We start from the raw sequence: 15,493 nt of genomic DNA, 5'->3' as shown, positions 1-15,493 counted from the left end.
GATGATAAAACCCTTATGATAAGATAATTGGGCCAACTGTTTGGGCCCAAAATATTTGCTGATTACAAACCCTTTTTTTGACTAGTTTATTAGAGAATGAGTTTAACAATATGAATGTTAAACCCCACGGCTCCAAATTTGGTATTTCCTTAAAGAAATGATCAGGCAAATTTTGGGGTATGACAATAGAGTATGGTCCAAGTGGACAAAAAGAAAATAGCGGAAACATAAACTAAACGTCCAAATGGACAAAGAGAAAATAGCGGAACGTAAACGTCCAAATGGACAAAGAGAAAATGGCGGAAACATAAACATGATGAAATGATAAAATAAAGCATAAAGCGAGAAATAAAGAGCAATATAATAAAGTGCGGAAACTAAAGTCAATTGTTAGATGTTAAAGATAACCATCTTGAAACTTGTCAAGTATGTTATCAAAGTTAGTAATGAAGATCGATGGTGAGTGAAGGATGTTCTCGGATTTAAATTCAATGGAAATTTATTAGAAGCTTGATAAAATCATAGCGACTACACGATAAACTTCCATAAGTTTTAAATCAACCGCATACAATTCTCTTCCATGTTTGATCTTTTTTATTTGGGACACGAAATATTGTGCTATGTTAAGCAGATAGCCAAGTGATTTATGTAGAAATCACCCTACAACGAGGCCGGTAAAAGCTTTATGTGCTAATGCATGCGAGAGAAGCGATATATAGATCACTCTCCGAAAGTAATACCGCGCGAAAAGAAAATAGGTAGCGATCTAGTCTTTACCAAGAATCCATAAGAATTCTCAAGGTATCAAAGACTTTCATCGATCAAAAGAAAAAAAGAAGGAGAAGAAGAATAAAATACATAAAATAAAATCACTCATACTATCATTAATATCATTCATCTAATATTATAGATTTGGTCATTACAAACCTATCAACATCCTAGATCCAATGATATTAATAAAGTAGAGGAAGAAAGAAGGCAAAACAAGCATAAAAACACAAAAAAAAACATTTTGCCTCAGTGGAAATCGATTTACCTCTGTAGGAAATCGATTTCCTGAGTGCAGATTTCAAATCTGGCGCAAAAAACAAAGTGGAAATCGATTTCATGTGCACAGTTTTCAAAAAAACAGCATTGGGAAGCATAAAACCTTGTCTAAGCAATAACACAAACACCTTATGATCTCATATATCAATGTGCACGAATTTTTCATCTAATTTTCACAAAATGTCATCAATATAGCATCAAAGATGCATCACACACAAGCACAAAAGAATCACATTGTGAAAGATGAAAAAGGATGTAGAAATTTACCAAATCTTGAACAAAACTTAGATCCTCTTCAAGAACAACCAACACAAATCTTGATCTCTCAACAATTGAAGAAAAAAGTGAGATGGATGATGGTTTAGCTCAAATTTAGTGAGGTTCAAGATGTAACTCACTAACTTTATGAAAGAAAATAGAGCTTTGAGTGAATTTGGGAGGGATGAGGAGAGAAATTACAAGAGTTTATTTGGCTATTCAAGCTTGTCAAATGAAGAGGTGAAGGCCTCTATTTATAGAATTGGAGAGAGAGGTGTGGGCAATTTGGTAATTGTTCAATTGGTAATTAATTTGTGTTTAACTTGATAAAGCGGGGTTAAAGTGAGGTTAATGAAAGAAATTAATTTGTGGTGAGGTGGAATATTGGTAAATGACAAAGAATAATCAAGAAAAATGTGTTTGGTGCCAAAATGATGTCATGCTTCCCTCTTTTTTTCAAATTTTGTCCAGGGAAATCGATTTCCTATATGGGTAAATCGATTTCCATAGTGAAATTTTCAAAAATCCATTTTCTTGCGCTGTTTTGATTTTTGCCCGATCTTTTACCTGTAAAATATAAACAAAAGAGACAAAATACATATTTTTGGATTTTGGTTAGTATAAAACAAATTAAAAGCTAGAAGTGCTTGATGATTCCCCTTAGAGATAATTACAATATCAAAAATAGAGCTTCGGAATGGTCCTCTTGATTAATGATTAAATGTAACTGATGTATGATCTTAGGGTCAAAAATTGGGGTATGACAGGATCGTTACTTAGGGGGGTCATTGACTATGGTTTTAGGCTACACAAGTCTCTTAATGGTCTTAAGCAATCTCCGAGAGTTTGGTTTGGCAGATTCTTCATTGTATTACAACAATTTGGTATGGTCTGTAGTGAAGCTAACTATTCTATGTTTTATTGTCACTGAATCTAAGGGTGTATTTATCTTATTGTGTATGTAGATGATATTTTCATAACTGGTAGTGATCAGTAAGGAATACTCAAGTTGAAACAACATCTCTCGAATCAATTTCAGACAAAAGACCTTGGTAAACTCTACTATTTTTCGGGTATTGAGGTAGCTCAATCTAAAGATAGTTTTGTGATTTCTCAACGAAAATATGCCATTAATATTTAGGAAGAAACAAATATGTTGAACACTAAACCAGTTGATACTCCTATGGATCCAATTGTCAAATTCCTATCCAATCAGGGGGAGTCTCTTTCTTAGTCGGTTTTCTGATCTAGTTTCTGCTCTTTCAACATCATCTTCCTTAGATTCCTCTTAACTATACTATAGAAGGCCCCCTCAATGGTTCTCAAGGAGCTCCATTCTAGTGATGTTATGTCATGTTTGACTTCATCTCTTCTATATCCCATTATCCTCTATGTTCTAGTCACATGTTCGCAGGGAGTTCCTCCCAAGATTGGAATAACTCTCTATTTGTCTATATGTCAGTCTCTCACTTGAAGTTCATAAGAGTGGGAAATCTCTCCCATTCAATGAAAGTTCCGCCGAAAAAGGTATATGCTAGCAAAAACTCCTTCTTTTCCTCCTCATTAGATTGTTTTTTTATTGGCAACTTGATCCACTTCACCTCATTTCCTCTATGGAATTCCTTCTCTTGACATCCTTTCTCTGGTCATATCTTTGTCATGGTTGATGAACCTCGATAGTCTTCCTTTACAGATTAGGTCTTATATGGTCATTGTTTTTGTGGAAGCAACAATACTGAGACTTGTCGATGGTAGGACACTCTCAGATCTATTTTGGAGTTTTTATTTGTTCCTCCATAAACTCTTTGTTGATGCAGAATGTGTTCTTTTGAGGTGTTCAAAGGTGTGTAGTCTTAATATTTAAATGGAGGTTAGTCTATGTTTTTAGACCTGACAGAGTGTCATTCTTTCCTTTGTCCCCCCTCTCTGTACTTTGCCTCAACTCTAATTAGCTACTTTTTTATCTACCTGAATCTTTTATAAATTTCCATCACATTTCCTCCATAGATCGTTCTACTTATTACCAATTTTTCTCATAATGTACATATTTTCAACTATTGCTACTAGATTGTCAGAAGTTTTAGGGGCTTTAATCCTGATGCTTTATGAGAACTTGGACCCTGGTTGGAGTCTGCGACTTAACAAATACTTCATCACTTCGTCCTTGACACTTTTGAATGTCCTTCTTGTTGAACCTTTCGATGCAAGATCGTAAAGATTCATCATTTTCCTGTCTAATTAAGCCTAAACTTTCCGTTGCCATTAATTGCCTCCGATTGATTCATTTTTAAGTTCCCTAAACAAAACCATGACCCCAACCTTCAAAGTTATAATGGAAAACTTGCACTTTATTTGGACCTAAGGCTCATATGAAATTTAAGAGAGTGTCGACGAGTTCCACATATTCATCATAGTAGGTTGTTCCGTCATAAATTTTCATTTCCAAAGATTTTTTTGAAAGTTCTTGCGTCTTAGGGTATTCATTGATTCATATTTTGTTTTTTTTTTTTTTAAAGTAAACATTTTTCTAAATATTCTTTAAGCCATAAAATCCTTATTTTATAGTGAGGCACCAGAAAATTATACCCCGTACCCCTACATTTATCCCAATACCCCTACAAAAAAATTTTCGGAAAAATTTACCCCTGTATAAATAGTAAAAATTTCAAATTTTTTCACTTTTCACTCATTCAGACATTTACGTTTAAGGGGAAAAAAGAGGAATTTTTTTTTCAAAACCGGATAACCCAAGGCCCCCATTTTCGGTTCTGCCATTTAACGCTATCAACCAACCGGATAACGCAATAGTGAGTGTTCCGGTTCTTGGAATCCTCAACCGGACAACCCAGCATTGGGATTTCCGGTTCTTGTATTGCTAGCCGGACAACCCCCCTTGGGATTTCCGGTTTTTACTTTTTTTTCGTTTTTCGTTTTTATTTTTTATATTTTATTTTTATATTTTATTTAATTTTTAATTACATTTTATTTAATTTTTAATTATATTTTATTTATATTTTTTAGTGGTTCGTAGAAGAGGAGGTTCGATCGACGGAATGCGTCATGGAGGAAGACAACGTCGAGAGGCTGATGGCGAGGGACATCAGGATGCTGCACCTGAGGTTGGTCTGCTGCACCCGGCATTTCCCGGAGGACCGACTGATACTTCTATATTAACTAGATATCAGAACCATGTTGCCTGTCATTTATGGTTCGACGAGGTACGTAAATTTTTTCTTTTAGGTTCAATAATTTAAAAATTTAAGGTTAAAAAATTTTAAATTATATGTACTTATATATTAACACATATATTACAAATTATTTTCAGGAGAGACGACCAAAGTCAACCTTAAAGGTTGCTGCACATGGCAGCAAATTAATAGGATGGGTTCCACCAATGCTCCCAAGGCAGATGAATGATTGGTTAGTTGCATTTGGTCTGTCATCTCTGCAGTATACTAGTTTGGCCAGGGTAGATACGCATCTTTTATCTGCTTTTGTTGAGAGATGGCATCCTGAAACATCGTCATTTCATATGTCGTTCGGCGAGATGACCATCACGCTAGATGATGTTTCATGTCTTTTTCATGTACCGATTAGGGGCGAGCTGGTTGACCCTGATTATGTTGTCACCGATTATGATGCTATCCATCTAGCTGTTGAGTTGTTTGGTGTTTCACTGAGTGATGCAACTAGGGAGGCTTCTTCTGTAAGGGGTCCTTATTATAAATTGGATTGGTTGAAGCAAGTTTTTGAGCAACAAAGAGCTGCAGATAACTTTATAGGTGCTACCAGAGCATACATAATGTTGCTGTTAGGTTGTACTATTCTTGCCGACAAGACTTTTACTCTTGTCGAGGCAAAATATCTACCACTGTTGAGAGATTTGGATACTTGTGGAAGATATTGCTGGGGGCAGCTGCATTGGTTACTCTATACAGATATTTAGGGGATGCTTCATTCTATTCATGCAAGCAGCTTGGCGGTTATGCCCCTCTTCTTCAGGTACAAAATTTTACTTATGATTTAGTTATACTTAATTATTTAAATTACAAATGATCCATTTTTTATTATAATTTAGTTTAATTTATAATAGTAATGTTTTGTTACAGTGTTGGATTCATGAGTATTTTCCAACTGTTGGAAAGAGAGGTACTTTTGGGTTATGTGGCATTGATAGTCCAATGGCTAGGGCGATGAAATGGGAATATAGGCAGGGGACGCAAAAAGTGAATGACATCCGAGCTGTGTTAGATCAGTTGACCCCTCACGATATCATCTGGCGCCCTTTTGAGGATCATAGGCAGCACCGTGCTTTTGATGATATCTGTTTGTACCGGGGTGGCTTGAAGTGGTATGGTACTGTAGTGCTATATTTACCTGACAGGTGTATGCGTCAGTTTGGATACAGACAGTACATACTGATTGCTCCTTCTAATGTAGACACACTTGATGTCGATGTTGAGTGGGCTACATATGTGCTGAGTGTGTTGCAGGTTATCCAATCCCCAGTTGGTACCCCAGCCGTGTTTGCCACCATACTATATGAGACAAATGATGATTATTTGGCGTGGTATTATACGGTGTCACATCCTCGTTTGAGAGCACCACGACGTGATCAGCCGATGGAGGTACCAGTGCCTCTCTATGACGTAGGACCGTCAGCCCCGTGGTTATCATTTATATCTCATGAGCTTCATCATTACTTACAGCGTCATCAGGCACGTCCTAAAGACGAACAGTTTGTGGAGATATTTCAGGCACTCAGATTTGCACAGGGCGGACCATTACCTAGGGAAGGTCCAATTACTTATGACAATGAGTCTGATTGATGTCATATTTTATGTTTATGTTTATATTTTAGTTTGAGACTTAAGTATTATTATGAGACTTATAGTTTGAGATTTACTGTTTATAATCCATTTGTCAACATATTAAAATCCAATATCATAAAATCAAACTAAATAGTACATCTCACAAGCTGACATATTTTGGCAGTATAGGCGTAAGCCGTTGCCAATGTTGTAACCGCCCGACAAATCCTACCATCCAAGAAGTTGCATCTTTTGTGCAATATTTCTTCCAATCAGTTGTGACAGGTGGCAACGGGAACCCTTCATTCATGTTTACCTGCACATAAAATAAATATCAGAAAAAGTCAAATAGGGATTGAATGTACCAAAATTGTGTTACTAATTACCTGAACCCAATGATTTCCATCGACAAATCCGATGCAGTAAATGGATGCATTAGGTGAATGTGCACTCGTCATAGGAAAGTAACTCAAACTAGGGTGACCTAAAGAGACGAGAACAACGTTATACCGATTAGCTATTACATAGCCCATATCAGGTAACGTCATCCATTTATTTGGTGGCTGTTGTCCTAAAGTTTCTATCACCAATGATGATCTCACTGTTGAAAGGCGTTTACCAAATAAATCCTCATACAACTTGCTTCTAGGACCTATAATTTCTTTCTCCAAATCCCGACGAACCATTTACCATCCATCTGTGCCATAACCATGCAAAGATGCAATGGCTATAAACCCACAATTTCCACCGTCTCTTACATCAACAATGTCATCAATAAATGGTCTGATGTAATCTGGAAATTGTACAACATATTTATCAGATTCTTTTTTTTAAGGTTTGGGATAATTGTGAACATAACCTCTTTGAAGATTTTTTGGAACTCGAGTGTGCTTGATCAACATACTCATATCCAGAAGGGTCACGATAAACATCATATCCCACAGGTCTCTTATCTTTCTTCTTCACCCCTCCTTTGGTTTTAATTTTTTCAGGCGGTGGACACATCTTTGTTGTAGTCAGATAAGCAATTTCACGCACTCTGCTTTTTAATGCTCTTTTGCCTACAACATCTAGTGACCTGTACCTTTTCCAAATTTCATCGATTGCATTGGTCATGTCTATTTCTGATCCATCATCTGCATCTACATCTTGATTACCTTCCATACTTAGATATCTCCAATGAATATGAATAGCCTCGATTGGCATCGGATCACCACTCAATGTATATCTCCCTAACTCACAAGCACATGGTAACCCGTATACTTTTCTATGAGTACACCCGCACTTTTGAGTATCTGTACCTACCATGTCAATCCTCAACCACTCTTCAGCAATCTGCCTCAATGCAGCTCTTGATACTGAACCACGCAAATTCGCATAAAAAGGACTACTGTGTGCATGCTCAACTTCATTAAAACTCTTCTGAAATGAAGCTCTAATATTGCCCACTTGTATCTTGATATTGTCATTCATAGCCTCCCAAAATTTGCATAAATCACCTAAGCTGTTCTCTAACATTTGCTTAAGTTTCCAATGCACAGACTCCACCCTTTAAATAAAAAAAAACTAATTAGTCGTAATATTAAGATAACGAAATGATATCTATAAGATCACATAAATATACCTGTTAGTTGTGGTGTTGCCTAAATGTAACACTTGATTGATTCATGCTTCGACAAATCGATGTCTGTGCGGTGTCAACCATGTGTCATTCACATAAATCAATAAAACCTTTGGAGTCAACACATGCATCCTCAAGTTGTTTTAATCTTTGATGGTACTCCATCTCATCACTGGCCCTTGTAAGTTCAAACCACATTTTCTCCACTGTTTCTCGCATATCATCCACAACATGTTCCTTACACTTTGATTTCACGTTTTTGTTGATGTGAAATCGGCAAAGCAAATTAGTTGTCTTTGGAAATACTGTTTCAATGGCTTTCATCAAAGCAAGATCTCTATTGGTCAAAATTACTTGTGGACAAAAATCCTGCTTACTAAACAACTGTTTCAACTTATCCAATACCCAACAAAAAGTCTCTGTCTTCTCAGATTCCATATAGGCAAATGCAACAACAAATGTTAACTTAGTTGATGTCATACCAACTATTTCAAACAATGGTTTCCTGTATTTGTTTGTCTTGTATGTGCAGTCCATAATCAATACAATAGGAAACATATTCAACAGCTTTACTGATTCTGGATGAGCCCATAAAATATCTCTCACAACTTCTGACTCATCCTTTTTCCTGCTCCAGTAAACATAACCTGATTCTTCAACCAACTTGAGCAATTGTTGCATTTCTGTTTTGGGACCCCTTATGTCTTTTTGTATCTTACTCTTATGTTTGTATATTTGCGTGATCCGAGTGACATTCTCCGGGTCACGCTCTTGCAATGACAATAATATGTGTCTTGGTGGGACATGTCGTTTTGTCAAATCCACAATATGTTGTTGATCATCTACATTTAGTCGACTAACAAAAGCACGACCTTCAAATCTATCAGGTAAGCCATGGTTGTGTAATCCGCATTTTACATCGATCTTCCATCCAGAACCATCTTTCGACGGTGTTGACCTAATTTTGAAAGGACAACCGCATCTCTTACTAGCACTTTGAGTTTCACTATCTTTTTTTTTTCTTCGTATTTTCCACCTTTATCACAACCAAATATTAATTTGTCACTTCTTCCTCTCTTGCCTGTATTGGTATCTGAACGAGTTATTATTACTGTAACTTTATTCCTGATTTCAACCTCCCTAATCCAGCTTATCGCCTCTTCTCTTGTAGCAAATTTTTGAGCAGTTACAAAAACATCAGTTGTATCCACACATGTTTGATTTACATCGCATTTCATCAAAGGAGGATCCACACCTTAATATATAAAATTAATTTAGTTTAATATATAATTAAAAAAATTAAAAAAAAAATTGCAAAAAAAAAACAGAACCGAAACACCCATGAAGGGGATATCCGGTTGAGACAATTATAAACCGGAACACCCATGAGTGGGATATCCGGTTGAGACATTTACAAACCGGAACACCAACAAGTGGGTTATCCGGTTGATAAAAATAGGAACCGGAACACCCAAACCTGGGTTGTCCGGTTTTGTATATTCACTAATCGGAATTCTGCATCTTTGGATATCCGGTTGAAGCAACGTAACAGGTTTCAGTCACTCAGGTATCCGTACAAACAATAAAAATAAAAAAATTAAAATTAAAAGTTAATAGTTGAAAAGAACAAAATTAGAATTTTTTTTAAAATTGTAGGGATATTGGGATAAATGTAGGGGTAAGTGGTATAATTTTCGAGGCACCATCATTTCACATTAACTGTTTTTATAAAAATCTTGACAATCCAATTAAGAAACAAAAACCTCTCACATGAGTCACATCCCAAAAAAAAAAAAAAAGACTAGTCAACTAAGAATATCACAATTTGTCAAAAATACCAAAATCTCATCATAATGTCACAAATGAAAGAAAAAAAGAACTACTCCTCAAAAAGGAATGAGAAGCCTCCTCTCAACCATGTCGATATGGTCCCTACAACTTACTTCAAAAACGCGTTTTCAAACAAAACATTATTTAACATTGTTGTTACAGTCAAACAAAACCCAATACTTTCTATACCTTTTTAGAACAAACAAGAACAAAAACAACAACAACTTCAAACCTCACCAACAAGGTCCAACCCAACCTATTCATTCAATTCAAACCCACTTCACTTTTCTCAATAACAAATGCTATATTGTTCCTTAATCAATCTAGTTCTTGTTCATTGACTATGGAAAACCAAACTCCAACAAGAAACTCTGATTCTCTCTCTGCAACTCTTGGTAACTCAATCCAAGCTTTAGGTCGTGGTTTTGATGTTACATCGGATATTAGGCTTCTTTATTGTAAAGGGGCACCTGGGTCTAGGCTTGTTCATCTTGATGAGGAACATAGTAGGGATCTTGTTCTGTCTAGAGAGGTTGTTGTTCCTAATGTTTCTGCGGACATTGATTTCTCTCTGGGGAAGAGTGGTGTTGAGAAGACCCCTGTGTGTAGTTTCCAAGAGGTGATTGTTTTTATTTCTTGATTTTTAATTTGTTTTGTTGGTTGCTTGATAGGGGAATATCTCTGAGGAAGAAGATTTTTCCTATGTTTATTCGTTTGTTTTTGCTTTTGTTTGTGTGTGTGGGTTGGTTGGTTTGTGATTTCAATTTGTTGCATTGTGGTTTCTAAATGCATTGCTGAATTTGATACTTGTGAGTTCTGTTCCTCAGCATGTTCTAGATTGATGCATTACTTGAAATTTTTTGTTAGGAATGTACAATGCAATATTAGATAATAACAAATCTAAACTTCTGCGGTTGGTCCGATGGTGAAAGCTTGGGTCTTAAGAGTGCGCCCCTTTTAAAGACTTAGCTTCTAATCTGGTTAGGTGCTAACAATTCTTGTGTTGGGTCAGTCTATATAGAGTTTTTCTCTAGTTTTAAATGGGACCCCCACAAGTGGACGGTGGGATTGGTTTCACTCAGATTAGTCGCTTAGATTAGTCGGTCCTATGGTTGGATACTGAGTTAAAAAAAAGAAAGATAATAGCAAATCTGACTTGAATTAGACTTTGCATTGTTACTAAGCAATTATGAACTGTTTAGCCAAGCTCTGAATGCATTAAATTGATGTTTTATCTATCTCCAACAAAGCTTTATTTTATCTTGATTTCCAACAAAGTTTCTACTTATTATGTTATTGATACTAACTAATAGTATGATAGCAGTGTTATTGAATAACGGCCATGGTGGTTATCAGTGGCAGTTTTTGATCTCGCTGCAATGGTAAATATCGGTTGATATTGGAGGGTTTTCCGCTATGGCAGCGCCACAAAGTGGCTTGTATGACAGGATTTTAGCCCTCTGCCACGGACCACCATCTGCCATTGACAACACTGTATGATAGTATCTTTGCTCTAAAGGAAGTAGAGAGGTTAAGAGAATATTCAAGGGTTGGCTTAAATTCTTTATTACAAAACATTGAGCTGTTTTAAATTCATAATAAGTCGAAGAGTAATATAAAACATTGAGTTGTTTTAAATTCATAATAAATTGAAGAGTAATGCGGAGAATTATTAGAAAATGTGGGGATGATAAAATAGTTTAAATGTGGGTGGATTGCGAAACTGTCCTTTATTTGTATAAGATATGCATTATTTATTGTGGCTTACTTTGATATGATCAAAAGAGATAGCTTCGTTTCTCTGACTACCATGCATTGTATGTTGGTGACCTTATACGATGAATGAATTTTTCAGATGGCGAAATATTTCAATGAGAGATCTGGCATAAAGGAAAAAATTCCACTCGGAAGCTTTAATTCTATGTTTAATTTTATTGGCTCCTCGACGGTTGATGCAGCAGCCACCAAATCACTTGCCATGGTTGGATATTTCATTCCACTCTTCGAAGTTAAATTAACTAAACTAAATTTGGTCTTGAATGAGGAAGTCAGGCGCGCTGTTCCTCACTCTTGGGATCCAGCATCCTTGGCTAGGTAAACTAAGTTTTTTTATATATATTCTATTTGCTTGATGTGATGTGTAGTGTCAAGTTCTAATCGGTAGCTTCTTCTGTTTCTTCTCAGTTTTATCGAGAATTACGGTACACATATTGTTACATCTGCAACAGTTGGTGGAAGAGACGTGGTGTATATCAGGCAGCACCAATCATCTTCTTTGTCTGCACCGGATATTGAAAATTACGTAAAGGACATTGAAAATGATAGGTTTCATGATGCGAAAAACTCGTCAGGACCCGCTGCTTTGAAGTACAAGGAGAAGGTTAGACAAGCTTTAATGCTTCTTGATAGGAAATGATTTGGTCACTGAGTCATAGACTTTGTCACTTTACGAATCTCAGTGTAGCAATTGTTCGTAATGTTGATGCAGGATGTTACAGTAATTTTTAGGCGAAGAGGAGGGGATGATCTTGAGCAAAGTCATACTAAATGGGTGGAAACTGTAAAATTGGCACCGGACATCATTAACATGAAGTTTACACCCATTGTTTCGCTTCTTGAAGGAGTACCCGGTGTAAAGCTTTTAACCCGTGCTATTGATTTATATCTCGAATGTAAGTTCTAATTCAGTTAATATTGCTACGAATTCGATTTTATGACTGTTGGCAATAATAATCGACCCGTCTGATAAATTAAACAGACAAACCTCCTATCGAAGACTTGCAGTATTTCTTGGATTTCCAAATAACTCGAGTTTGGGCACCGGAGCAAAATAATCTACAAAGAAAAGAGCCTGTATGTCAATCTCTTCAATTCAGCTTAATGGGACCTAAGCTTTTTATCAGTCCAGATCAGGTATTGTTTGCTAAATCCTATTTACTATAAGCGTCGGTGTCAGACACCGAACACGCCTTTCATATCTTATGTTTGCTCCATTGATATGCATGTTGTTAACTCTAACTACAAGTGAGTGTGAAACAAAGTCATGATATGTCATTGCAGGTAACAGTTGGACGCAAACCCGTGACCGGACTAAGGCTGAACCTAGAAGGCAACAAACTAAACCGACTCGCAATTCATTTGCAGCATTTAGTCTCACTCCCGAAAAACCTTCAACCTCACTGGGATGCACACATGGCAATCGGTGCTCCAAAATGGCAAGGTCCCGAGGAGCAAGACAGCCGTTGGTTTGAGCCGATTAAATGGAAAAACTTCTCGCACGTAAGCACTGCACCAATTGAGATAACTGAAACCAATATTGGAGACCTCTCCGGCGTTCATATTGTCACCGGGGCCCAACTTGGTGTTTGGGATTTCGGTGCCAAAAATGTATTACACCTCAAACTACTTTTCTCAAAAGTACCGGGGTGCACTATAAGGCGATCCGTGTGGGATCATAACCCTTCCACTCCGGCAGTTACACACAAATCAGACGGCGCTTCGTCGTCATCCACAAAGAAAACTTCTGACGAGAAAAAGGAAGATAGTTCGGTCCATAGTGGAAAACTCGCAAAAATTGTGGACATGACGGAAATGTCGAAAGGGCCGCAAGATATTCCTGGTCATTGGTTAGTTACAGGTGCTAAGCTTGGAGTAGAAAAAGGAAAAATTGTACTGAGGATAAAGTACTCCTTGTTAAACTATTAATTCACATTTTCTCCTCTTTCTTTTGATTATTTATTTTTTTCCCCTTCACACTAGAAACAATAGCCAAGCATTTTTTGCACAGAGAATCAATCTTTTGAGTTCTTTTGTGATATGTAGATTTTCCTTTTTAGTTGATGATGATGATGCAGTGGTTTTATTATATTTTTATAACTGTATTAAATTTTGTTTATTCAATGGAATAGTGACATTTAGAGGTGAGTTTCTTCTTCATTTTTGCTTTAATGATTTATACTCATGCATGGTTGGAAAAAACCAGATTGGATTGCACTTCATCAATAGATCCTTTACCATAATAACCGATACTAATTGTGATTCTATTGCTTGGGAAAATGCATCTAAAATATGGAAAGAATTAAAAGATCGATTTTACCAAGGAGTAGTCTTGATAATAGTTGACACTCGTGAAGAAATCCACACAAAATTGTGACATTACTTGCAACACTATAGACAAAATATATGAATACAAAGATGGTGATTAGGTTACTCGTTTTTTAAAAGGTCTTAATGATCAATATTCAGTTGTTAGATCTCAAATTATGCTAATGATTCCCCTTCTCAAAATATACAAAGTTTATTTCTTATTTGTTCAACAAAAAAGACAAATTGTCATGGTTTTAGATGACTCAAAGATTCTTTCTTTTTTTTCTAACAATAATTTTCAAGGTAGGGGAAATTCAGTGTCTCGTGGAAGAGGTTTTACAGGTGCTAGATTTCCTAACGGCAGGAGGCACCAGAATGTGTACTCATTGTGGCATGACCAACCACACTATTGATACTTGTTTTAAGAAATGTGGCTTCCCACCTCATTAACAACAAAATAGCATGATCAACAATTGTGCAGCTGCTCATGGACATAAAGATGACTCACAGTCTGAGATTAATGACGAACATCAAAATAAACAAGATCAAGACTCAATGATGTTCACACCTTAACAACACAAGGCCTTGTTAGCTCTACTTCAAGGTTCATAGTCTAAGATTAATAACTAAACTTGAAGCCTTTATTCTATACATTGGTGTGCAATTGACCATTTGTGCTATTTCTGAAGATTTTTTGGTGTATGAAGAGAATTAACCCCTTAACCATAAAACTTCCTAATGTTTTTCTCTAGTAACCACCTGGAGGAAATATTTTTTTGATAACATTTTTTTCCTTCATGATGTACTATATTTGCCTAAATTTTATTCAATTTAATATATGTACTAAAATTGACATATAAACTCAAAGAAATTTTAATAACAATGATTGAATAATACAAGACGTTTACTCCAAGATGATTGATAAGGATGACAATTTGATATCTTCATAGGCATCCGCAAAAATATCCATAATGGGTAGGTAAAAACTCGCAAAAATGAGTACGGACATATGCTTAAGTAATTACCCAATAAAAAAAGTGGGTATGAGTGCGGGTATGAGCACCTTAGTACCCAATCCGCTCCATACCTGCATTCTATAAATATTTATATATTTTAATAAAAAAATGTGTTCAGACAATTTGACACGCTTGACTTCGTAGTGCCGGAGGTAGTTAATATGTTACAGAGAGTTCAAATACTCATGCATAACAATGTTGTGTTTCCTAGAACGATGATCATAATTTTTAAAATGATTGAGTTCCCCATCAAAAAAGGATAGTAATGCTATTTGTTCTCCGTTTACCTACTATTTCTATGTAAATAATATAATCCTCTATAAATATATGTTGGGTGGTCGTTAAGGGGAAACACTCAAATTAGGTCAAACATTCACCTAAATGTTAAAGACTCACTCAAACAAGCGAGGGAGACACTACATATTTACTCAAAAATTTAAGGCAGTGGATGCATGAGTCATCTCATTTATAAAATGCTCAACCTTTACTTTTTTAAACAATGTGAGACTTATACAACTCGCACTTGTTTCTCAATAATCTCCATCTCAGGTTTGAGTCCATCCATTATGCTATCCCTCAAGCAAAAACTCTTTCATCCACATACTTTTACCACCGTTAACATACACCCTTACCACGTCACAACACTTCAACGGGACACGGCGCCTTAACACCACCATGTCAGGAAGACTTTCGATACAAGGAGACGACACCTTACTCTAACCAGGCTTTGATACCACTGATGAGTCATCATTGAGGGAAAACATTTACATTAGATCAAACACTTACTTAAAGGTCAAAGACTCACCCAAACAAGTGAGAGAGAC

General features: G+C 36.2%; 2 protein-coding genes across 2 annotated transcripts; one reads left to right on the top strand and one right to left on the bottom strand.

Moving 5' to 3' along the window:
* Positions 1–6,276: 6,276 nt before the first annotated feature.
* LOC131594411 (uncharacterized) lies at positions 6,277–6,802 on the bottom strand. The gene is made up of 2 exons (XM_058866534.1): positions 6,503–6,802; positions 6,277–6,432 (listed from the first exon to the last, which is right to left on the bottom strand). Exons 1-2 carry the CDS (start codon positions 6,800–6,802, stop codon positions 6,277–6,279), a joined length of 456 nt encoding a protein of 151 aa, XP_058722517.1.
* Positions 6,803–9,659: 2,857 nt separating this feature from the next.
* LOC131644835 (MACPF domain-containing protein CAD1-like) lies at positions 9,660–13,491 on the top strand. The gene is made up of 6 exons (XM_058915430.1): positions 9,660–10,186; positions 11,423–11,661; positions 11,752–11,947; positions 12,056–12,239; positions 12,326–12,480; positions 12,628–13,491. The coding sequence occupies exons 1-6, from the start codon at positions 9,911–9,913 to the stop codon at positions 13,270–13,272; spliced, it is 1,695 nt and encodes a 564-aa protein (XP_058771413.1). The 5' UTR covers positions 9,660–9,910; the 3' UTR covers positions 13,273–13,491.
* The last annotated feature ends 2,002 nt before the right edge of the window (positions 13,492–15,493 follow it).

This window comes from Vicia villosa, linkage group LG1, assembly GCF_029867415.1.
Source record: "Vicia villosa cultivar HV-30 ecotype Madison, WI linkage group LG1, Vvil1.0, whole genome shotgun sequence".
NCBI classification, from domain to species: Eukaryota; Viridiplantae; Streptophyta; class Magnoliopsida; order Fabales; family Fabaceae; genus Vicia; species Vicia villosa.
This window is presented reverse-complemented; position numbering and strand designations above follow the sequence as displayed.

What these genes read in the sequence shown, in the direction of transcription:
- LOC131644835 (XM_058915430.1), top strand. Translation starts at nt 9,911, where the DNA reads ATGGAAAACCAAACTCCAACAAGAAACTCTGATTCTCTCTCTGCAACT. An exon ending in TATTGATTTATATCTCGAAT is followed by an intron (nt 12,240 to 12,325) that starts GTAAGTTCTAAT and finishes TAAATTAAACAG; the next exon opens with ACAAACCTCCTATCGAAGAC. An exon ending in TTTTTATCAGTCCAGATCAG is followed by an intron (nt 12,481 to 12,627) that starts GTATTGTTTGCT and finishes ATGTCATTGCAG; the next exon opens with GTAACAGTTGGACGCAAACC.
- LOC131594411 (XM_058866534.1), bottom strand. Translation starts at nt 6,802, where the DNA reads ATGGTTCGTCGGGATTTGGAGAAAGAAATTATAGGTCCTAGAAGCAAG. An exon ending in ATGGAAATCATTGGGTTCAG is followed by an intron (nt 6,433 to 6,502) that starts GTAATTAGTAAC and finishes TTTTATGTGCAG; the next exon opens with GTAAACATGAATGAAGGGTT.